Source organism: Chinchilla lanigera, unplaced genomic scaffold, assembly GCF_000276665.1.
Source record: "Chinchilla lanigera isolate Chin_1 unplaced genomic scaffold, ChiLan1.0 scaffold00049, whole genome shotgun sequence".
Classification (NCBI taxonomy): domain Eukaryota; kingdom Metazoa; phylum Chordata; class Mammalia; order Rodentia; family Chinchillidae; genus Chinchilla; species Chinchilla lanigera.
The window spans coordinates 10,691,435-10,714,031 of NW_004955450.1; the positions used below are offsets into that span (position 1 = coordinate 10,691,435).

Consider the following 22,597-nt stretch of genomic DNA (forward strand, 5'->3'; position numbering starts at 1 on the left):
AAGAGCAATGACAACTGTGTTTGTGCACATCTTCATTCCCAATACTGTGTAAGGCTGAGGCAGGAGGATCACAGGGGATAATTTAGTGAAACTGTCTCAAAATAAAAAATAAGAAAGAGGTAGGGTGCGGCTCAGTATAAAAGCCCTAGAGGGTCGGGATAAAAAATAAAAGGCGGAGAGAAAACAGCTGTAAGTAATATTTGGTGATAGCTGGAGAAAAACTACAATAAAGGATATTATTAGGTCAAATGATAAAATTGGAACATACACTATTAACTAATGCTATATTTACCAGCACTGATAAATGTACTGTGGTTACATGAGAAAAGATACTTTTAGGGAACACATATGGAAGTATTTAAGAGTAAGGGACCATGATAACCAACCTTCCAATGATTCAGAGCAAACAAAAAACAAAACAGTATGTTCCCATGAAAGCAAGCATTAGGAGATAAAACAAGTCAACGTGGGCAGAGTATGTCGGTGTCCTTTGTACTAATCTTATTCTTGCAACTTTTCTCTGTTTAGATTATTTCCAATAAAATTTTAAGCTGGGTGGTGCACACCTGTAATCCCAGCACTCGGGAGGCTGAGGCAGGAGAATCGTCATGAGTTCGAGGCCAGCCTGGGTTCCATAGTAAGTTCGACGCCAGCCTGGGCTTAGAAGGGAAACCGCTGTTCCTTCTGACACTCAGAACCAGCTCCCGGAAGCAGGCGGGGAGTGAATTCACCTGGGCCTGGCTGAGGCTGGAAGGTGCTGCGCAGCCCTTCTACGGGCTCCCGGCCCATCTTACGGGGACAAGTGACACCGCTGACCGACTGTCACCTACATGCTACTCCCACATCAGAAACAGGCTTGAGGCAGGAGAGTTCTTTAAAAAGGAGTTTATTGCCAAACTTCAAGAAAGGCTTTTCATAAGCAAAAGACACTGAACGCCTCCTCCCCAAGGAGGCATAGGAGCCCCACACACCCCTCCCATCCCCACCAGCCACCACCGGACAGGGGACACCGAGCCTGCAACTGCCGGGTGCAGGTGACTCGGCTGCTGGTGGAGGGAGATTCTCCCTAAAAGAAGACGGTATGGGTGCGCGACCGTTGGCACCTAACAACACCCCTGCTCTCATAGAGGACAGACGGGGCGGGAGACTGCAGCCAGAGCAGCGGGGGGCACCGGGGCTGGCGAGCCATGGCAGTGTGGCTCCCCTCTGCCCCACCCAGGACCCCGGACAAGGTGACAGTGCAGTAAGGGTGGCCTGCGCTGGCAGGGCTGTGGGCACCACTGGTGGCAGAAAGGCCAGGCCACGCTGCGGTGACCCCTCCTCTGGTAAACAAAAGTGCACGGGCACAGACCTCGGTCCTCCCGACACACACCCCACACCCGTCCCCCGGCAGGCTCTACCCGGCCCCGCGTGCTCCCAGGGCCCTGGACGGGGCAGCGGGTGCTGAGAAGGAAGCAGGAACAGGGAGGCTCCTCTTCACGGGAAGTAAGGACAGGCAGCCCACCAGGGGCCTGGGCCTGGGGTGGCCTCGGGGCAGCGGTGAGGAAATGACAGGGACACTAGAGCTGTCCGGGCCAAGGAGGAACCAAGAGATCCATCCAGCTGGATCTCACCAGGCAAGCACGGGGCAGGGCGTCCTGAAGCCTGAACTGGGGATTCTCACACACAGCTGTGCGCGTGGTAACACTGGGCCACTCGGTGTGACTTCCTCGGGAGTTTGCAAGGCTGGACACAGCCTGGTCCAGGAGACCCCTGGGTTCCTCTTCTCCCCAGATCCCCCAGACCCAGGCCTGCAATCACAGCCCCAAGATGGTGGGACCTCAGGAAAGGAAGCAGGCTGCAGCAGGGGCGCGCAGCAGCCGGCGGCTTCCTCACCCAGAGGCTTCCCACCTGCTCGAGAGGCGCAGCGGGCCGCAGCTGCAGGAGGAGGTGGGAGGGGTCAGCCGGGGTGCACGGGCTCAGCTGTGCTCTCGTCCGAAGCCAGGAACGTAAACTACTTGGAGCGGGGAGCAGAGACAGTGCCGTACGCAGGGCGCCCCCAAACGGTGCCAGAGCCCTGGGGTGGTGCGGATCAACTCCGAGGACGCACACGGGCTGAGCGTGTGCTCTGAGCGGCCCAGAGCCCCAGGTGAGGCCAGAGCAGAGCGCCACACAGTGACCCTGGGTGTACCTGGCACGGAGCAGGGCAGGCTGGCAGGGACACCGCGGGTCTGTTCTGGTCCTGGCCAAACCCTGACACACACAACACCCTGCTAGAGCCGCGGCTGTGGAGTGCGCTGCTCGCTGCTCGGCAGCGCCGGGCCTCGCCGCCTAGGGCATGCTTCTCCGGTACAGCGTCACCAGCTCCTTCTGCTTCTTCCTGAGGCCGGGGGCCTCCTGGCCAGGCTCTCTGGAGTCCGAATCCCTCATTTCCTGCAGAACCTGCGTGGCCTGCCTCAGCTGTTCCACAGCCTGGCTCAGCAAGGTCTCGGTGTTCGCAGGGGGCGGCTGGTTGCCCAGCACCTCGCCCAGCAGCCTCTCTGTCTGCTCGGAGGCCACCTGCACCTCCAGCTGGGCTCGGTACAGCCGATCCCCGGGCAGCTGAGGACGCTGTGGGCCATCTCTGAGCAGGTCCCCCAGGGAGGAGCAGCGGGAGTGGAGCTGAGGGGACAGGTCCTGGGGGGGCTGAGCGGGGGACACTGCCGCCTCCTCTGGGGCGGTTCCTGCGGTGCCCGCATCCGGGCAGCGCTTGGCAGGCTCAGGCCTATCATCCACACCATTCACCGAGACCTGCGTAGGGCTGGGGGCTGAGGGCTCAGGGGTCCCCAGACTGTGGGCCGGCCCAGAAGCCTCCGCCCTGCTCAAGCAGGCCTTCATTTTCTCTGATAAGATCTTGGGTGGGGGCGTGGGGGGCCTCCGACCCTCCCGGCGGGGGGCCTCTGAAGTCTTCAAACAGGGCCCAGGGCTCAGTTCCACGCTCTGGGGAGCAGAGGGCTCCTCAGGAGCAGGAGCTTTCTCCGGAGCGGGGGGCTTCTCGGGAGTGGGGGGCTTCTCGGCAGTGGGGGGCTTCTCGAACAGCGGGATCTTCAGGGCTGGGGCTCTCCCAGCTCACCATTTTGTCAAGCAAGGCCCAGGGCTCAGTTCCACGCTCTGGGGAGCAGAGGGCTCCTCAGGAGCAGGAGCTTTCTCCGGAGTGGGGGGCTTCTCGGGAGTGGGGGGCTTCTCAGCAGTAGGGGGCTTCTCAGCAGTGGGGGGCTTCTCGGCAGTAGGGGGCTTCTCGGCAGTGGGGGGCTTCTCGGGAGTGGGGGGCTTCTCAGGAGCAGGGGGCTCCTCAGGAACAGCGGGATCTTCAGGGCTGGGGCTCTCCCAGCTCACCATTTTGTCAAGCAAGGTTCTGTTGGGGGGCTCCGTGGATGCACTGTCCTCCGTTGGCTTCTCAGAGTCTGAGGGGCTCTCGGGCTGGGCCTCGGCGCTTGCTGAGATGGGAGTTGGGGCCCTCTCCCCTGCAGGGGGTGCCACGCTGTCACTAAGGCCGGTGGTCTCAGGCGCCGGGGAAGGCTTGGTAGGCGGCAAGAGTGCCTCCCGGGGCTGGGGCTGGGGCTGGGCCACGCTGTCGGCGTTGCTGGGTGCGAACACCGGTGGGCCACTGTCCGGCACATCGAGGTCCAGGCGTAAAAGCCCGTCGGAAGCTGCGCTGGCGACCTGTGGAGGGACAGGATCCAGGTGTCACCCTGGCTGACTGCCACTGCGTCTGACGTAGGTACGCCGAGTTCTCCAGGCCCGCCCGCCCCTGCCTGCCCTTCAACAGCGCATTCCCGCCCCTCGTGTCCTCAGTGTGGCCCAGGGACAGCTGCCCCGCAGCCCCGGGGGCCCACAGGGACACCGAGCAGCCCCGTCTCGGGAACCTTTCCAGGGAGCCCGGGAGGCTGTGCAGCAGGGCCGGGCAGGAAGGAGGCCTCTTCCGAGGTCCCTCAGACGGGACCTTCGGCTGGGGTCCTCGTTGCTCCCACACACACCAGGAGATCTGCCAGCACCGCCCTGACCACCGCGAGCCCCCGACCCTACCCCCCCCCCCGCTCCTCTCCCCCAGTGACGGACAAGGACAGGCCAGTGAGTCTCACAACAACCTGGGGTGCCTCCCCACAAGGCCCCTTCCCTCCAGGGCACCCTCAGCCCTGCACCTAAGGGCCCTACGCTGGCTCCTCTCAGAAAACGCGCTGTCTCTGCTTCAGGCCCGCCCTCGTCCCTTGGCCGAGGGCCCCAAGCCCTGTGCCCATCCCCCGGGAGGCCCTTGCCTCCCTGGCGCTCTCTTCCCTGGCTGCGGCCGGCTGCTCCCCTCTGCAGCCCAAATGTTGCATTGGCTGAGCTCTTGCTCGGCCTCCAGGCTCCGCCCCCTCCTGCCTGTCAGCTCCTCCTCTGCCGCGCTGTCGCCCCCTGCCCAGGCTCCAGTCCCACACCCAGGCACAAGGCACGAGCTGGGTGGCTCTGGCTCCTCCCTCCCGTCAGGCCCTCCCTTCCCATCTGCCTGGCCTGCAGGGCCGGCCTCGCCCTCTTCCTGGCCGCCTGCCTTGCCCTCCCCACCCCTCAACCCACCCTGCCCAGGCCCCAGAAGGACCCCTGGAAGGAGCCGTCCCATCCCGTCCCCAGCCCCACCTTCCTAGCCAACCTCCCACACAAACGGAGCCACTTGTCCACCGTGAGCTGTCCATCCTGGACCTCTGCGCACTGTGTCCTGCCCATGGACAGGTCTGTTCCGGCTGGAAGCCGGTCTCTGAGGGCCGGACTCGCCCCATGGACCTCAGTGTCCCTGTGGCCAACTCTGCCCAGTGTGCGGACCCCAAATGAACAAGGCCGTGAGCTTGGGGGCATCGACACCCTGAGCACACACGCCGCAGGTGCTGTCCCCGCTCTTCCTTCCTGTGTACCACGCAGGGGGGCCCTCGTCCAGGCGTCCTCAGGAAAGTGGGGGCCCGAGCCTGGCTGCCACCGAGGAGCTGAGGCCCTGGCTCACTGCTCTCCCTCGTCTGGGGAGGGCAAGGCCTTACCTCCTTCAGGTGGATCCTGGTAGGTGGGCGCCGCCGCTGGCCCCCGCGCACCCGGTCCCGAGTTATGTGCTCCAGGGCGCAGGTCTTGTCCACCTTCACCTGAGGACGACAGGGAGCCGGTCAGCCCACCTGCCGGGCCTTGGGTGGAGTGGGAGGTACCGAAGGACCCTGAATCCTCCCAGCAGCTGCCCTCTTGCCTCTCTGCCCAAATGTGGGCCCTCAGCCCTGACTCCTTGCTCGACTGCAGGTATCTAAGCAGCCTCGAGGTCACCTTGGGGCTCAGCTGGGGAAAGGGAGGAGCCAGTCCCCCATCCCCGGGTGCCGGGCCTCACACCGTACTGCCTGCCCTGGCCTCCCATTCTCCTAGGCCCCGGGGCAGGCAAGAAAGAGCCGAACCTCTGCCCTCAGCCCGGGAATCTGGAGAACAGCAGCTCCTCGCTGAGGGCGGGGAAAGGGATGAGGAGCAGGTGGGAGCCCCCTGCGGCACATCCCTCCAGGAAGCCGGGGGTGCTCAGGCCTGCCAGGGGCTCCAGCTGTCTCTGCTCCTCTGCTCTGCCGAGGCTGGGCTGAGGCCCAAGGCCTGCCTTCTGTGGCCGCCCTGGTTCCCACAATGTGGCCACCCATCATCCTCTCTGCCAAAACAGGAGCCCTGCCCTGGCAGTGCAGGAGGAAGACGCGGGGACACGAGAGGACACAGGAGGCACAGGCCCTCTCACGAAGGTTCTCGCCCTCAGATCTTGTCTTTTGCAAATCAAAGCATCGCCGAAGGCGGCGCGTGCCAGTTTGAACTCAAACGGCAAAGGATCTGTGATGCCGAAGACAAATGCGCTGGGGATGTAGCTCAGAGGTGGGGCACCTGCATTGGGCTAAAGCCAGGAAGCGTGTAGGCCGCAAACGGGGAAGGCACACGTGAGGCCCTGGGTTTGATCCCCGGCACCACAAGGAAAAAAACTTCATCTTCCCAAGAGATCCTGGCCACAGGGGACACTTGTCCCCCCACCCCACCCCACCCCACCCCGCCGCCAGGTGTGGGGCTGATGTCTGCAGGGCTGGTCACTTCACGGGCAAACTGGGAAGGGAGCTCCCGGCTCTCGGCTCAGCTCGTGCTCCCGGGCCTGGGCCACCTGCTGTTGGCTCCTGAGGCCATAACCAGTTCAGTTCCACGCCACCACTGACAAGCTTGTGGTGTCTGTGGTTTTTGTGATACTGGGGGTGGAAGCAAGGGCCTTTACACTGAACTACATCCCCAGACCTTTTTTATTTTTTACTTTAAGACAGCACCTTGCTGAGTTGTTAAAGCTGGACATCAGCCTTCGAATCTCCTGCCTCAGCCTCCCAGAGTGCTGGGATTTGTAGGGTGCACCACCTCATGGAGCTTGGCATGCTTTTAAAGTCAAAGTAAGCTTTTTACTTCCTTCATGCTTCAGTTCTATCTCTAACATGGGGGCATCACCACCCACTCTGAGAGACTGTTACGAGGACTGACGGAAATATCCCCGGATGCCCCAGCATTTCTAGGGGTGACGAAATCAAGGGGAAGCCTATGGCAGGGTCCCCTCCTGACACATGGATGGACCCAAGGACCACCGCCATCCACAGGGCTGTGACACACCTCATCAAAGGCCTTGTTCTTGCCTCGGTTGATCCCTTCATTGAGGGCTTTGATCCAGGACTCCTTCTCCTCCCCGCTGGGTGCCTGGAATTTGATGTCATTGACCTGCAGTGAGATGGGTAGGGTGTGTCACAGATATTTCACAGGGCTCGCCTTTGTGCTGGCTTTGTTTCATTTCATGGTTTTTTGTTTTTGTTTGTTCTTGTTTTTTGAAACAGGGTCTCACTATGTAGCCCAGGCTGGCCTGGACTCATGGCAATCCTCTTGCCTCAGCCTCCCGAGTGCTGGGATCACAGGCATGAGCTACTATGCCTGGCACCTTAGGGGCCTTCAGGAAACTTCCCATCCCTGATCTCAAAGTCAAACCAAAATAACCCTACACCAGTTCTGACACCAGGGCCCGGGTACAGAGGAGGGGAAATACCTAGAAAGAAGGGACTCTGGGCTAACTACCATTTGCCCTGTAACAGAGGAATGGTCTCAGTCCACATCCAGGACAGGCGGGCCCCATACCCAGCCCTGGCCTCGGCTGAAAAACATGTCAGACTCCTGAAGACCACGGTCTCGCTTCTGGCCTTGAATCTCTAAAGAACAGTTCCACCCTCATCACAAAGATGAAGAAACCCGCTCAGCAGGCAAGAGGACGCCTGCCCAAGGTGGGCTCAAGCAATCTCTCCTGACTCCTCGGCCACCAAGCGTGGGTCCCTTCCCACCTCAGACCGGAACTCCGGGTGCCTGTGTCAGAATCACTCGGCTGCCAGAGCCTTGGCCCTGCCACCGAGGGCCCCCGTACCAAGACAGAGCAGTCGGGCCACTCACAGCCATCTTACTTTTCTCTCATTGCTGGGACAAAATATATGATGCCCAAAATTAAGGAAGGAAAGGTTTATTTAGTTTACAGTTTGTGGAGGTTTGAGTCTACACTTGGCTGGCTCCAAGGCACAGTGGCACATGGCAGAGAGCAAACACTTATGGCGGCAGAACACAGCAAAAACAAGAAGAGCAAAAGGGAGAAATGGCAACAAGCAGCCTCTTTCCCTCCCTTACATTGTAAACAAGCTACCCCCACCCAGGGGTGTGTAGCTCTCACATAATCTCCATGTGCTCCTCTTGTACAGGCTCAGGATGTACACAACATAAGCACCCTAGCTCCCTGCTGAGTCACTTAGCCAAACCTCTAGACTCCCCAAGTTAACACAATACATTGACCATAACACCATCTGAGCTTGTGCCTCGGATTCCTCATTTGTAAGGGCAAATACCACTGCAATCTGCCTCGGGGCACATGGAGATCATTAATAAAAAATGATGTAGCCGGGGCAGAGGGTGTGGCTCTGGGACAGGGCACATTGAGCATGCACAGGTTCTGCCTTGGATCTCTGGCATTGTGAAACAATAACACAGAAGATATATCTAATTTATACAGCCATGTTCACAGTGGCATTAGTCACAATAGCTAAAAAGGGGAAGCCATCTATGTGTCCATCCATGAATGAATGGATAAGCAAATTGTAGAACAGACTTACATTGGAATATTATGCAGCCTCAAACAGGAAGGAAAACAAAAGAAAACAGGAAGGAAATTTGGATGCCTGCTACCACTTGGATGGGACGAAGTTTGGAAACATCATACTAAGTGGAGTAAGCAGGCAAAAAAGACACTGCTGGGCGTGGTAGTGCACGCCTATAATCCCTGCACTCGGGAGGCTGAGGCAAGAGAATCGCTGCAAGTTTGAGGCCAGCCTGGGCTACACAGCAAAACCCTGTCTCAAAAAAAAAAAAGGAGACAAAGACTGTGATTCCACTCATGCGGCACCTAGCGCAGCCAAGATCACAGAGGCGCAAAGTAGAGCAGTGACTGCCCAGAGCCCAGAGCTGGAGGAGAGGAAGTGGGGAGTTAGCATGTAGTGGTACAGTTTCTGCGCTACAGGATGGAAGAGTTCTGCAGATGTATGTGGTGGTGGCTGCACCACGTTATGAATGTATTTAATGCCACGGAACAATGGTTAAGATGGTACAATTTCCAAAATTTTGACACAGGTCTTACTATGTACCCTGGGCTAGGTTTAATCTCATGATCCTCCTACCTCAGCCTCATAAGGGCACCACCATGCATAGCAAGATGGTAAATTTTACGTTACATGTGTCCAACCACAATTTTTAAATGTTTTAGAAAGAGGTTTCTAAAGTGTTGAATCTAGCCAGGCGTGGTGGTGCATGCCTATAATCCCAGCACCCGGGAGGCTGAGGCAGGAGGAGCGTTGCAAATTCGAGACCAGCCTGGGCTACAAAGTGAGGTCAAGGCCAGCCTGAACTGCATAGCCCTGTCTCAAAAAGACAAATAAATAAACAAACAAACAAACAAATAAAGTGTTGAATCTAGGAGCTAGGATGCCTATCATCCCAGTGCTCTGAGAGGCTGAGGCAGGAGGACCCCAAGTTTGAGTTTAACCGCGTCAACTTAATGACTTTGCAAGACACTATCTCTTTTTTTTGTTTTTGTTTTTGTTTTTTTCTGGTACCAGGGATCAAACTCATGACGTTGCGCTTGCCAGGCAGGCGCTGTGCCACTGAGCTAAATCCCTACCCCCTGCAAGACACTATCTCAAGCCAGGGGTGGTGGTGCATGCCTATAATCCCAGCACTCAGGAGGCTGAGACAGGAGGATCGTTGTGAGTTTGAGACCAGCCTGGGCTAAAAAGTGAGCTCAAGGCCAGCCTGAAATGCATAGGGAGACCCTGTCTCAAAAAGACAAAAATAAATAAATAAATAAAATAAAAAATAAAAAAGCACTGGGGATGCAGCTCAGTGAGAGGGCCCTGGGCTCAATCCCCAGTACTGCAAAGTGAATGAGCAAATGCAGCGCTGACTCTGGATCCAAGGGAATGCTTAGTGATAGCCGCTACCATGGTTCCCTCCCTTCTGGACAAACAGTCCCAGCTGCCTCATCTGTGAAATGGGATAACACCGCCTGTTACAAAGTGACGCTGAGGGAATTAAACATGAGGAAAGCCAGGGCTGAGCACACAGTAGGTACTTGGTAATGGTTGCCAAATGGCCATAAATGAATGAACAGCTCAAGGCGCCTTCCCTCGCCCGGGTGAGGCCGAAGCCCACTCCTGACCTCGAGATTGCAGCTTGCCGGCCCTCCCCTCCCCTCCCCTCCCTCTGCTCTCCAGTTACGCAACGCCAGGGTGCACTTGGCCAGGCCCGCAGCATCCTCATTATATAACTTCCTCCTGGCCGCACGGCCTCCTCCTCCCGCGGGGCCCTGCCCACCCCCCATGCCAGACTGCCAAATGCTTATTTGCATGACCAGGGTAAATTCGATCCTGGCAGCAGATCTGCAGTTAAGTCAGAAACTCCAGGACACCTTGGCAACTGCCTCTCGGCCTAGCCATCGGGGCTGCTATGGCTCAGGCAGGAACGGCCGTGCATCCAGGGCTGCAAAGGCCACCGGGACCCATGGTGCAGACGCGGTCTGGGGCCGCCCCGCGGACCCCAGCACTGCCCCTGTGCAGCGGCTCTGGGACAGCAGGCCCATGATAGTACAGGCGGCGGCATCCACGAGCAGGGAGACACGCATCGGAAGCCAGCGGCTGTGGGCACCAGAGTGGCGCCAGAGAGCCAGGGGCCAAGTTTTATGCTCTCCCGTCTTCTGGGCTCAAAAGATGAGAACGGAACCGCTGCAGCGGCTCACACCAGGCCTGCTCCCCCAGGCTGGGCAGTCATGCGGTGTCAGCTCCCGGAGAGGAAAATGGGCTGGAAAACCCCACTGTGCCCTAGACCAGGGCTCCTGGAGGGGGACCGTAAGTCACAGCCCAACTTCGCCCCAGCCTCCAGGCGCCTTGTAATCTCGGCTCAAGAGGGGCAGTTAGGATAAATCCCAAGAAGCCGTGGCTTGATCGGCTACCACTGGCTGCACAGGTCCAGCCACAAGCCCGCCTAAGAGGCCCAGGGACCGGGCCAGCTAGGCGCTGGGATGCTGATGAGCTGGGGCAGAGTGCGCCCTCCAGCCTGGGAAAGGGGGAAGGGCCGGAGGGCCGGGAGGAAAAGGCGGGAGGGGAGAGGCAGCAGGGCAGAGGAAAGGGCCAAGCTGGCCTGGACCAGTGGGGCAGCAGGGCCCAGCCGCGGCCACCCGGCTTCCTGGCAGCGGCTGCCTGTGACCTCACGGGCAGGGGCGTGGGGATGGGGAGGCGGGGGAGCAAGGCTGGAAGACACTGGAGTCTTTGTTTATTTGATTAGAAGGGAAGAAAGGCGGCCTCGGGACCAGACAGCCAGGGTCACATGGCCTCCAGGCCGGCTGGAGGCCGCACTGAGGACTGGGAACACCCAGGGCGCTGGGAAAAGGGGGCGAGAGGGTCCCAGCCACGAGGTGCACTGGGCGAGGTCCGCACCGGGCCTCGGGGCCCCACTCTGTGGGGGGTGAGGGTCAGGAGCCCCTCGAGCTGGAGCGGTGTGAGCCTTCCCTTCCCCTGTGGCCACCAGCACTTGCTCCACCTCCTGTGCCGAGAGCCACCTGGAGCGGATCTGAACTCCGGGCAGGCCGGGGGTGGGAGGGGGCGCTGGCTGAAGACAGGGAGAACGCAGCTGCACAAACAGCCGCTCTGAAGGTGATGTGCCGCCCGAAGCGGGCCGGCCCACCACGGCCACCACCGGCGTGTTCAGAGCTGGGCGAGGCACGGGCCCCACATGCACATGCACGAAGATGCTGAGAACCAGGGCCGCGGGGACATGCCCTGCGCGTGGGGGGTGCGCCCACGGTGGGGCAGACAACCTGCACGTAAAGGGTGCGCGCACACCAGGGCAGACGCCCGTTGTGACGGGACATGCACACGCGGCCAGACACATGGCGAAGGCGCATGGCCTCTGCTCCTCTTGAAGACAACGGGACGGCACCCACAGCCAGCGGGTCCCCAAGCCCCGGCCCGTGAACCCATGGACACCCTCATGCCCGCGCTGCCCTGGGGCGCGTCCTCCAGCTCCTCAGCGCCACAGCTCTGGCTTCTTTGTCCCCCTTGCTCCCTGCAGAGCAGGGCAAGGGGCTGATGAGTAAAGAGAGCGTCACGGTCTCCTCCAGAAGCGCAGGGACCGCGTCCTGGGCCCCCGGGCCTCTATCTAGGAGAGGAAGAGTGGCCCCAGCGGGCCAGACCAGACCTGCTCCTGGAGCCCGAGCCTCTGTGACTCAGCCACACTGAGGCTCATGTGACAGGCAGGGGTTGGAGCGGGGTGTGGCAGGAGCTGGCGGGAAGTGTGGTACACCCGCATCTGCCCGGGAAAGAGCGGGGTGAGCAGCAAGCACCATCAGCACCAGAGCAGGTCCCCGGCGCGCGTCTCCTAGGCGAGGGCTCTACCTCGGCTACAGCCAGGAGAGCACAGTGGGGCTGGGGCTCCCAGCTGCCCACTCAGGAGGGCGCAGGAGGGGTCCACGCATCCACAGCTCAGGGCCTCGGCCTGGACTTCCTACGTGCAGAGCTCAGGCAAAGGCCAGGCCACCTCCCGGCAGGGCAGTACTGCTGAGCACAGCCTGGGAGAGGCCATGGCCCGGAAGGGGAGAGCGGAGGAGGCGCTCAGCCCAGCATTAGGCACATGGCCCATCAAGCAGGGGCTGGGAGCCTCCCAGACAAAAGAGGCAGAAGGTCCAACTTCTGGCAGCTGCTGGGTTTGAGCCTCGGCCCACTCAACAGGGAAGCTGCTGGCTTCCTGGAGGGGTCCAAGCTGGCTCCGCCCCCAGGCTTGCTCTTCCCCAGCAGGCCCTGGATGCAGGGAGTGGGGAAGCAGGCAGCTCCCTACCTTGTTCCCTGGGGAGCGCAGCAGGATGAAGCGGTGCTTCCGCTTGAGGAGGGCGCGGAGGTCCTGGCACTTCTCATAGCTGCCCAGTTCCACCGTCTCCACGCACTTCTGCTCGTCCTGGTGACAGACAAAGGGACACCAGGTGATAACAGCCAGACCCCCAAGGACCCTCGGTCAACAGGCCACGCCTCAGGCACTGGTTCTACTCAGAAAGGACACCACATTGCCAAGGCTATGGCAGGCGGCCAGGACCCATCCATGCCAGCTAGAGGGATGCACGTTCAACACCCAGATAAGAAATGGGGGGTTGGCTGCATGTGGTGGCGCACGCCTGTGATCCCAGCACTGGGGAGGCTGAGGCAGGAGGATTGAGGCCAGCCTGGGCTACAAAGTGAGCTCCAGACCAGCCTGAACTACACAGTGAGACCCTGTCTCAAAAAGACAAATAAATTTAATTAATTAATTAAATTAAATAAATGGGGGGTGGTCAAGGGCTGAGTCTAAGGGGCATACGGCCAGAAGAGAGGCGTAGAAAGGGTGCCTGGGGTTGTGCAGGCCCAGAGGCCAGGCAGGGATCTGTGAGAGAGTTTACTTAGAAGAGGGACAAGTGATGGCACCAAGAGGGGGAGCCCAGGAACAGACAGGCAGAGGGCAGCGTGGACAAGACGCGGCTGGGGCCCCAATCCTGCCTGCAGCAGTGACCCTGAGGTGCTCCCCCACCTGCCATCTTCCTGCTCGCCCTGGCTGTGAAGGGTGGCCAGCGTCGCGGGCGCACAGCCCCTTCCAAGCACCCCACTGAGCCCTAGCTGCTCCTCAGAGCCTCAGTGCCAACGGGAGGGGGGGGGGGGCGGGGGAGACACACCAGTCCCGAGACGCCAGGGTTTTCCCTCAGCCGCCGTCCGTCAAGCAGCTTCCTGATTCTTGGAGCCTCACAAGACAGCTGCAGACAAGAGGCTGGAAGGGGAAGATTTGCCCCAGGCCACATCCGGACCCGGGCCAGGGTCTTCCCAGCACACCACCCTCCTCCCAAGTCACAGCGTTGGTGGATGAGCAACACCTCCTCAATCCCAGGTCCTCCCGGCGTGGCACCTTGGCCAGTACCAGCACCACCTGAGAACTTGCTAGGGAAAAAAATCCTTAGCCCCCTCCCTACTGAATCAGAAACTTAGGTAACTTAGGGGCAGAAGCCTTTTGCGATTCTGGGGGTGGAGAATCCCCCTAGGACTTTTGTTATTCGTTATTTTGACACAGGGTCTTGTTTTTTGGGTTTGTTTTTTTTTTTTGTCTTTTTGTGTCAGGGTCTCGCCATGCAGTTCAGGGTGGCCTTGAGCTCACTTTGTAGCCCAGGCTGACCTCTAACTTGCAGAGGTCCTCCTGCCTCAGCCTCCTGAGTGCTGGGATTACAGGTGTGCGCCACCACGCCCAAATTGAGACAGGGTCTTGATAAGTCCCTATGCTGTCCAGGCCAGGCTTGAAGTTTCAATCTTCCTGCCTCAGTCTCCCAAATTGCTAGGATTACAGGCGTGTGCCACCATGTCCGGCTAAATCTGAATCTCACCTAGACTTCCAGGTGATTCTGAGGTATACAGTATGAGAAAGTTGATAGTATACCCCAAGTTCTTAATCTTGGAGGCATAAAGCTTTTTTTTGAGACAGGATCTCACTGAACAGCCCAGGTTGGCCTAGAATTTGTAGCAACCTTCCTGCCTCAGCCTCCTGGGTGTTAGGATTACAGGTGTGCGCCAGCTCATTCAGCAGTGGTCTAAAACTTTTAAAAAGCCTAATGCCCAGGCAGTATCTCAGACCAAAAATATCAGGATCTCTCTGTGAGAGCCCAAACTCAGTATTTTTGATTTTGGTTTTTGGTTTTGGTTTATTTCTGGTACCTAGAATCAAACTCATGACCTTGTGCTTGCCAGGCAGGCACTGTGCCGCTGAGCTATATCCCCAGTCCCTAAGCTCAGTATTTTTGAAAGCAAATGACTGTACAGCTAAGGTCAGTAACTACTGATCCACTCTCTCTTCAGCCCTGATCGCCCCATGCAGGTTCACTCAGGTTCATTTCCCATTTTTGCTTCCCTCTGTCCCTTTCTAACCCCAGTCTCCAATCCCTCCCAGGTTCCTCAAAAACACGAGGGCCAGAAACGCCTCCTGTTCCGGGAAGCCCCGCCACTCCCACATCCCTGCTCCTGGTGCTCTCGCTCCTGAGTCTCCCATCACCTCCTGCTGGGGCACAAACACCCACAAAGCACCTGCCAAGGACAGAGACCCACCAGGTGCTAGGGGCCCGGGACTCAGCTGTGGATAAGCACCAGCCTAGTCCAGCCCCTGCCTGGCCAGCTCTCTCCTCCCTATTCTGTGTGTCTGTCCCCTTTCTGTGCCCCTGGAGGGACCCCCAGAAGGGAGCCCTTGAGAAGCGCACACAAAGGACCACAGTGAGATCCCAGGAAGTTCCCTGCTCCTTGGAGGGAGGTTCCTACGAAAGCAGCTCACCTGCCCTGCGTCCCTAAGACCTCCCCGAACTGGGTGGCCCCTGGCCCAGATTCCCCCGCCTTTGCCTGGGAACACAAGAGTCAGTCCTTCTCTGCCCCCCAAGTCCCTGCCCAGGTCTCCTCTTCCCCCGAAATGCTGAATCACCCGGGCCCTCCTGCAGCTCAGAAAAGCAGATAAAGCAGCAGGCACTGGGTGGAGGCAGCATCTTTGGATCGTCAGCCTTTGACAGCCGAGAAACAGCCAAGAGCCGTCTGCACTCGCCTGAATCCTTACATCAGAAAGAGGAATTGAGCTAATAAGCATTTCTCAATTCCCACTCCCGGGCCAAGCTTCCCCACCCGAGTGCTAAGTTCTTGAGACTACGCTGACATTTTTTTAATAGTGATCATTTTTTTCATAAAGTGTGATTTGGATTTTTCTTGTTGGAGACATGAAGTTCTTCTTGCTTCCCAGCTGTGGCCAGATGTGGAGAGCAGCTCAGGACAAATCAGGCAGCGCCCGACAGGCTGACAGCTGAGCGCCTGTCACTCCGCTTTGGTGGCAGCTGGCACCGGAGGAAGCTGCAACAACCCCCTTTATTTATAAAAATATCCCCCTGCAGCCACATTCCCAGCTGTGGCGCATGTGTGTGGTACCGCGGGACAGAACATCTGGGGGGCTGTCTGTGTGCCCTCATCCTGCCCTGGCCCTCCGCCTGCTGCTTCTCGGACACAGCTCCTGGAGCCCGGGGACTCAGGCGGGACAGTCAGGTGCTTCTCAAATCAGCTCAGTGGACACCAGAGCCAGGCGGCCCAGGCTGTCTGTGCCTGGGACAAGGAGGCATTTTCTAGGATAGCCTCAGGGCAGCTGAAACAGATTGATAAGAAGAGACAGGATCCACCTGTGGCCCTTCTACGTCCCAGCAGTCAGAGGGACACAGTGACAGTGCCTCCCCATCCTGCAGTGGGCTGACTGCCTTGAGCCCAGGACCCCCCCAGCATCTATAGGGAAAAGTTCCTCCTTGAGAGTCTTCAGCCAGCGCTTACTGACTCTGCACTCCATTCTATCACCCTTGGCTCTCCTGCTGAAACCGGGAGGGCAGAGTCCGGAAGTGCGAAGATACGAGGTCTGTGCAGAAGTGGCACCTGGCAGCTTCTCGCTGAAGGAGAAAGACAAGCCAGAAGCACAGTCTGGCAGTACGCAACGACTGACGAGAGACTCCCGACCACCAGCGAAAGTCAATGTACTCTGCACCTTCTGTTGAAGAAGGCGGAGAATATTTAACGTAGTTCAGAGAAACTCCACCAAAAATAGGTTTCGGAGTTCGCTTAGTGGTGGTGTTAGCCCTGAGTCCTCCAATCATTTGAGATGCTGAATTCAGTGGGATTTTGCCACCCTAGGCCTCAGTGTCCTCTTCTGTAAAATTTAATAGGATGAACACTCTCATAGGACCACTGTGAACGTTATAAGAAAACTATGGTCAGGCATGGTGGTGCACGCCTGTACCCCAGCCCCTGGGAGGCTGAGGCAGGAGGATCGCTATGAGTTCGAGGCCAGCCTGGGCTACACAGTGAGTTCAAGGCCAAACCAAATGACAAAGCGAGACTCTATCTCAAAAAAGAAAAAAAAAAAAATCCAAAGGAAAAGAAGAGCGAGAGGGAGAGAGGTATGTAAGAGCTCCCAGTAACTATGAAGTGTATCTCTCCTGCCACAGCAGAAAGCAGCAGGCTTCAGCTTTCTCTGGAACTTACACAGAACCCTGGGCTGGGGCAGAAGCTCTGCACACAGGTAGTTGAGGAGACCACAGGCTTCAATGAGCTCTATGCAGCAACTCAAGATTCCTCCCATGCCACAAGCAGAGACCCAGGAGCACGTGCTCAGGGTGGCACAGATGGCAAAGCACAGCAAGCGCTCAGCCCCTGCCCAGGGTCGCCCATGCTCACCTCATTCTCATAGACCAGCAACTGTGCATGGTGGAGGAGCAGGTATCGATCTTTCCAGTGGCCTAGGAGGCCGCCGCTGCTCTTCTTGAGCCAGCCAGACTTGTCCGCTCTTCGCGCTCCCTGAGGCTTCTCGCTACCCTCTTTTACGCCCTGCAAGACAGACAGCGCCAGGACACGCGGTGAGGGCCACTCCCATGGGCCACACGCTCCACAGGCCGCACCAGGGACATGCACCTGTGCTGGGACCTGACAGCGCCATGCTGTGTGAGGGTCCCCGCAGTCCTAATCCCGTATCAGAAGTTAACGGCGAGCCGGGCACAGTGGCCCAGGCCTGTAATACTGCCAGCTGCTGGGTAGGCAGAGGCAGGAGGATCATGAGTTCAAGGCCATCCTGAGCAACACAGTCAAGACTCTGCCAAAGAGAAAGAGAAAGGGGGCCGGGGAGGAAGAGGAGAGAAATGGTGACTGACAGTAATACCAGCGGCAGCCACTTCCATTAGGCCCCATATCGCATCTTATGTGCAGGGTCTCGTTTGACCCTGACAAGTCCCCTGCAAAGTGGCAGTTCTGTTATCTACACGGCATAGCAAAAGGACGCTCAGGGAGGAGATACGACCAGCCAGTCACTCGGCTGGAGGGACAGAACCAGAAATCAAAGCAGGTCTCTCCGATCCCTTGTTTCTCCTACACCACCCTTGGGCCTCTGTGCATTCAGCCGGTCAACAAGTGCCCAGGGCGTTCACGTCACCCAAGAATCAAATTAATGCAGCCTCTGCCCTTATGGAGCCAGGCAGGGGGGCGGGGAGGAAGAGGAGCCGAATAAACGAACACTGGGCACAAACACATTAACCAGGGTACGATGCCACTGAGGACACACATGGGGGCCTCCTTCCAGCCAGGGTGGCCCGCAAAGGCCTTGTGGGAGATAGCACATTTCAGCAGGGAGAGGAAGGATGGGAGGGATCAGGAAGGCTGAAGGACACTCTGGCCCTGCACCCCACCCTGCTAGGACCCAGGCTGCAGCCCCAGCTTCCTGTCCCAAAGCGGAGGCCACGGTGGCCTCGTCCCACCCTGCACGAGGTCAAGACTCTCGTGCAGCCGACCATCGGGTGAGGGCTCCAAATCCTTTTCTTCCTCCACCACAGGCTGACACTGGAGGTGCTCAACTGAAGCCACATCCTGGCTGGGGTGGCTGCCCCGCAGCCTTAGGGCAGCACCAGGCATCTTGTGCCCCATGCGTTCCCTGCCTGGGCAGGGCCTACCAGATGGGGTGGGGTGCGACTCAGTCCCCAGCACTCAGCCCTGTTCTTTTACACATCACAGGGGCTGCAGAAATAGCAACCAGAGGAAGCGAAAATAAAGTGAAACAAAAATAAAAACACACCCCATCTGCTAACCACTGCACTTCTCACCGGTACCCAGGACAGTGTGGAAGGGGTGTCAAGAGCACGTCAGAATCCAGAGGATACTACAGGGGAACCAGCACTGACGAATCTCGACTACATTATAATTTACATAAAACTCAAAAAAGGGGCCCCCGTTAGAAGAGGCACGCCTCTCCCCAGGGATGGCCTGCGGCCACAGCTGTCTTCAGGGGGACGACGAGCCCAGGCAGAGATAAGCGGTGAGCCGTCAGGGGCCGGGCAGAGCCTGGCCTCCCTGTTCTGCCGTGGCAGGGGAGCCCCAGGTGGCGGTCCCTGAGGCCCTGCCACCTCCTGGTGTGACACACTCCCGCGACTGGGAGTCTGGGCTTTGGAGCCCAGGTCACACACTCGGGAGACAGACTGCCTCACCCAGGTGTCAGCAGTCCGTCCGCACAAGGGGATGTCAGCAGTGGTTGCTGTGAGAAATGACTCTGGGGGCAGAGATTTGGGTTTTGCTCCCAGTGCCCTGACAGCGCCTAAGTGCTCCATGAATGTCTTTTGCCGATGAAGCTCAGACAGGTAAAGCAGTGTCTGGGATCTAAACCTAGAAGACAGCAGCTGTCGATTCTGTCATTCTTCTTGTCATCGCCCTACCCTCTGGCTCTCGGGGCCCTCTCGCTGGGCCCAGATCCCCATCCGGACAAGGCCTTTCTGAACCTCAGCTGCTGGCCTCAGACTTCCAGGTGTTCCGGGAATGCGGTGAGCCCCCTTGGGGTCTCTCCCTGACTTGTGGAGGGCAAGAGAAATGGGGAAGCGGATGATCCATGTAGTCTTCCCAGACACAGGAAGGAGGAAGTGAAGGGCTGGCCAGTTATGAGAGGCCCTGTCCAGAGGAAGAGGGGACCCCAGAGCCCTTTAACAAGAGGAGGGTCTCTCATCCTACCGTGCACCCAACTTCCACACGGTGGGAAGCCCCACCCCCATGCTCCCCACAGGCACACCCATCCTCTCCGCAGCTCCGGCATCGGGGTACTGCTGAGCCCCTTGGTGCCTCTCTGGGCAGTGGGGCTGTGCACTGCCGCCACCTCTCCCACCTCTAAGCTCCAGGTTTGTGTCCTGCTTTTCCGGGGTCCCACCCACCATCTCAGCAGACCTCAGACCCCTTTCTCAATTCACTCCACTTGTGAGCTCCTTGGCCAGCCCACCACACCAGCTACTGAAATGTGAAAACTTTCCCCGGAGCTGGAAAGTCTGGAGCCAAGGCTGGAGCCCTGGGCCTCCACTGCTGTCACCTCTGGCCTGAGCATAGCAGTACCTGGGGAACATGGAGACGGAACTGGCTAGAGAAGCCAGCCCAAGGCCTGGGAGGACGGGTGGGACCAGGATGGGAGGGCACAAGTGAGGGGCTGCAGCTGGTCCCGCAAAGCCACCCTCAGGGGGTCCGGCTGGAGACCTCCACCCTCTGTCTAGTCGGGTCTCTGCCCCTCACACCGCCTCCCTCCAGGGGGCCTGGCTAAGTCCCGGGGAGATTTAACACGGAGCCCCGCCCCTTGGCAGGGTTCACAGGAGAGGTTTTGTCCTGCTCTGCCCGGCTTTGTGGCCTCCTGGCCTCTTACTGACCAGCTGACCACTGGTCCTCTTGTGCCCCTCACCTCCCATCCATCCTTACCAGGCTCAGCATAAGTAGTTCCTCATACCCCAGGACTCAGCCTGGCCCCCCTGTGCCTGACACAGGAAAGTTTGTGGGTCACCCATAGGAAAAAAGCTAGGTGACTCTGACCCTGGGCATGGAAGAGGACAGATGGAAAGCCACAAGGTTGGGACAGAGGCCAGCAGAAGCAGCCTTGTTCAGAGTGGGCATGGTGGCACATGCCTATAATCCCAGCACTCGGGAGGCTGAGGCAGGAGGATCGTTGGGAGTTTGAGACCAGCCTGGGCTATAAAATGAGCTCAAGGCCAGCCTGAACTGGATAGCAAGACCCTGTCTCAAAAAGACCAAAAAAAAAAAACCCAAAAAACCAAGACTTTGTCTCAAAGAAAGAAACAACAAAATAGAAGCAGCAGCCTTGTTGGCCCCCCACATTCACCCCACATCCCAGGCAGCTCATGATGACACTTGCCCTTCCCCCAAGCCCAGGGATGCTCTGACCTTGCTCTCCTGGGAAACCATCCAGGTAAGCAGGACAGGGTGTCCCCTGCTGGGAGAGGACCCCCAACCAGCTCTCCATTGGGGTTAGTCCCGGAAGCCCTGGCACAAGGTGGGGCTCTGAGAAGGGAAGGGAAACCCACTTGGCCCAGAGAAGGAAATACAATCGGGGAATCAAAGTCTCTCCACTCTCAACTCCTGCACTACAGAAAGGGAAAGTGCAGCCCAAGAAGGGAAAGGGAATCGCTTCCCCGCCTTCTGGCTAAGTTAGAGTACAGAAAGGGAAAGAGCTTGGCCCCACACCAGTGCTGGGATAGGACACTGCCTAGCCTGGGTGACAGCAAGTGGACAGCTTAGAACCAGGGCAGAGCACCGCCGGGGGAGGACAGAGGGGAGACACGGGAAGTAGAGACCTGAGGTTTCCAGCTGTTCTCTAGCGGCAGCCACACCTCCCCTGATTGTGCAGTTTGCAAAGCTCCTGCGCAGGCACCCCATGTTCCTGGGTCCCCAGCTCTTCTCATTTTACAGATGGGGAAACCAGGGCACAGGTGGCCAGATGCTCGGTGCCCAGCCCAGCACTTCCTCACCAAGCTTCGGGCTGACAGGGGTGACAGCCCACTGCATGGAGGTCACTGGGCCTGAGGCGTCCAGGTGCAGGGTGGCCCTAAACTTGCAGAAGGGCTGGAAGCAGCCACGTGGAAAGGAAGTGATGGGGTGGCTGGGGGTCACAGGAAAGAGCAGGGGACGAAGGTCTAAGGGAGGGACAAAGATGAGCAAGGAGGCCTAGAGAAAGAGGGGCAGGCTGCGGGAAGAAGTGGAGAATGCTAACGGGAGGGAGAGGACAGGGAGCCCCTGGTGGTGTGGGCCAGGCCTGGGCTGGGAGGAAGAAGCGAGAGCACTTCAGATGGGCAGGGCACTCGCTGAGCTTTAGGTGTCTGGGGGTCAGAAGCAGCGAGGTGAGAGGCTAAGGTTTAGAGCCCAACTGAGCCCAGAAGGCCCCAGGAGAACTTCCTCTAACTGGGGGCCCGGAGCAGATCAGCAGATGGAGTAATCCCGACCAACACTGCCCAGGAGCAGGGGAGGGGCCTCGCCAGGGAGCCCAGCCCTGGAAGCCGGGGCCCTGGGCACGGGGGCAGCCCCAGCTGTGACAGCAAGAAAGGAACAACAACAAAGCACAGATCACAGAGGCCTGATGTGGCCCCCTACCCTGAGAGGACAGCCACAGTGGATCGAGCCGGCTGGACGGAGAGGCCGGGCTCTTCTATAGAAGAGGAAACGTGGGCTGAGAGGGGAAGTGACTTATCTACTATCCCACAGAAATGCAGGCCTGGCCTGGAGGGAAGAGGCAGCCTCGCTCTCCTGAGCTGTGGCCCCAGGAAGTAGGGAGGTGGACAGGGGCAGGGACACAGGACTCAGGGCTTCCCAGGGGCCAGGGCTGCCCCACAAGGGAAGGCTTCATCTCTGGGCTCCACCCATCCCGGCAAAGATGCATCCCCTTCCCTGAGGCTTGGAAAAGCAGAAGCTGGGAACCATGGAAGGGGTAAGAAGCAAAGTCACCCTCCTGTGCACTCCACAGGTAGACAGGAAGTGCTCACCGTGTGCGTGCAAAGGGTAGAGATCACAGAGCACGGACCCCAGCCCAGGGTGGTCTCGGAGGGGCGAGGGAGGCTGGGGCGGCGCTGGTCCAGCCCTTCCAGGGATGAGGGAACGGCAGGGTCCTGACTGCTCCGACGTGGGGCAGGGGGTGGGCAGAGGGGCTTACAGCGGAGAAAAAAGCAGGCTCTTCAGCCCCCTGCCCGGGGCAGGGTCACGACCTCAGATTCCTCGCACTAGGGTCCCCGGAGCCACTCCCGCTCGCACACGCCCTGGATCCGACCCGGCCGGCTGGGCTACGCCTTCGGCAGTCACCGAACGCGCCGGGGCCTCAGTCTCCCCATCGCCTCAATGGGGACAACCACCACCATGACTTCCCCACAAGTGATAAAAGGCAAAGGCGCACGGAGGGCGGACGGGCCCGACCTCCACCCCATCCCTGCCCCGTCCGCCCAGGCTCGCCCGAGGGTCGGACGCCGAGGGAGAGGGGCAGGGCAGCAGACTGGGCCCGAGCCCGGGACCCCAACCCCGACAGGGGCCCCGAGACGCCGGCCCGGCCCTCACCTCCTCCTCCATGGCACTTGGTGCGCCGAGGTCCGGCCGCCGCGCCACTCACTGCCCGCGCCGCGCGGGCTCCGCGGGCTCCATCC

General features: G+C 59.0%; 1 protein-coding gene across 1 annotated transcript; it reads right to left on the bottom strand.

The window, feature by feature from the left end:
- Nucleotides 1-870: 870 nt before the first annotated feature.
- On the bottom strand, nt 871-22,597 carry Plekho2 (pleckstrin homology domain containing, family O member 2). Its single transcript, XM_005393747.1, has 7 exons — nt 22,512-22,597; nt 16,845-16,994; nt 12,430-12,546; nt 6,637-6,741; nt 5,025-5,123; nt 3,322-3,681; nt 871-2,973 (listed from the first exon to the last, which is right to left on the bottom strand). Exons 1-7 carry the CDS (start codon nt 22,521-22,523, stop codon nt 2,311-2,313), a joined length of 1,506 nt encoding a protein of 501 aa, XP_005393804.1. The 5' UTR covers nt 22,524-22,597; the 3' UTR covers nt 871-2,310.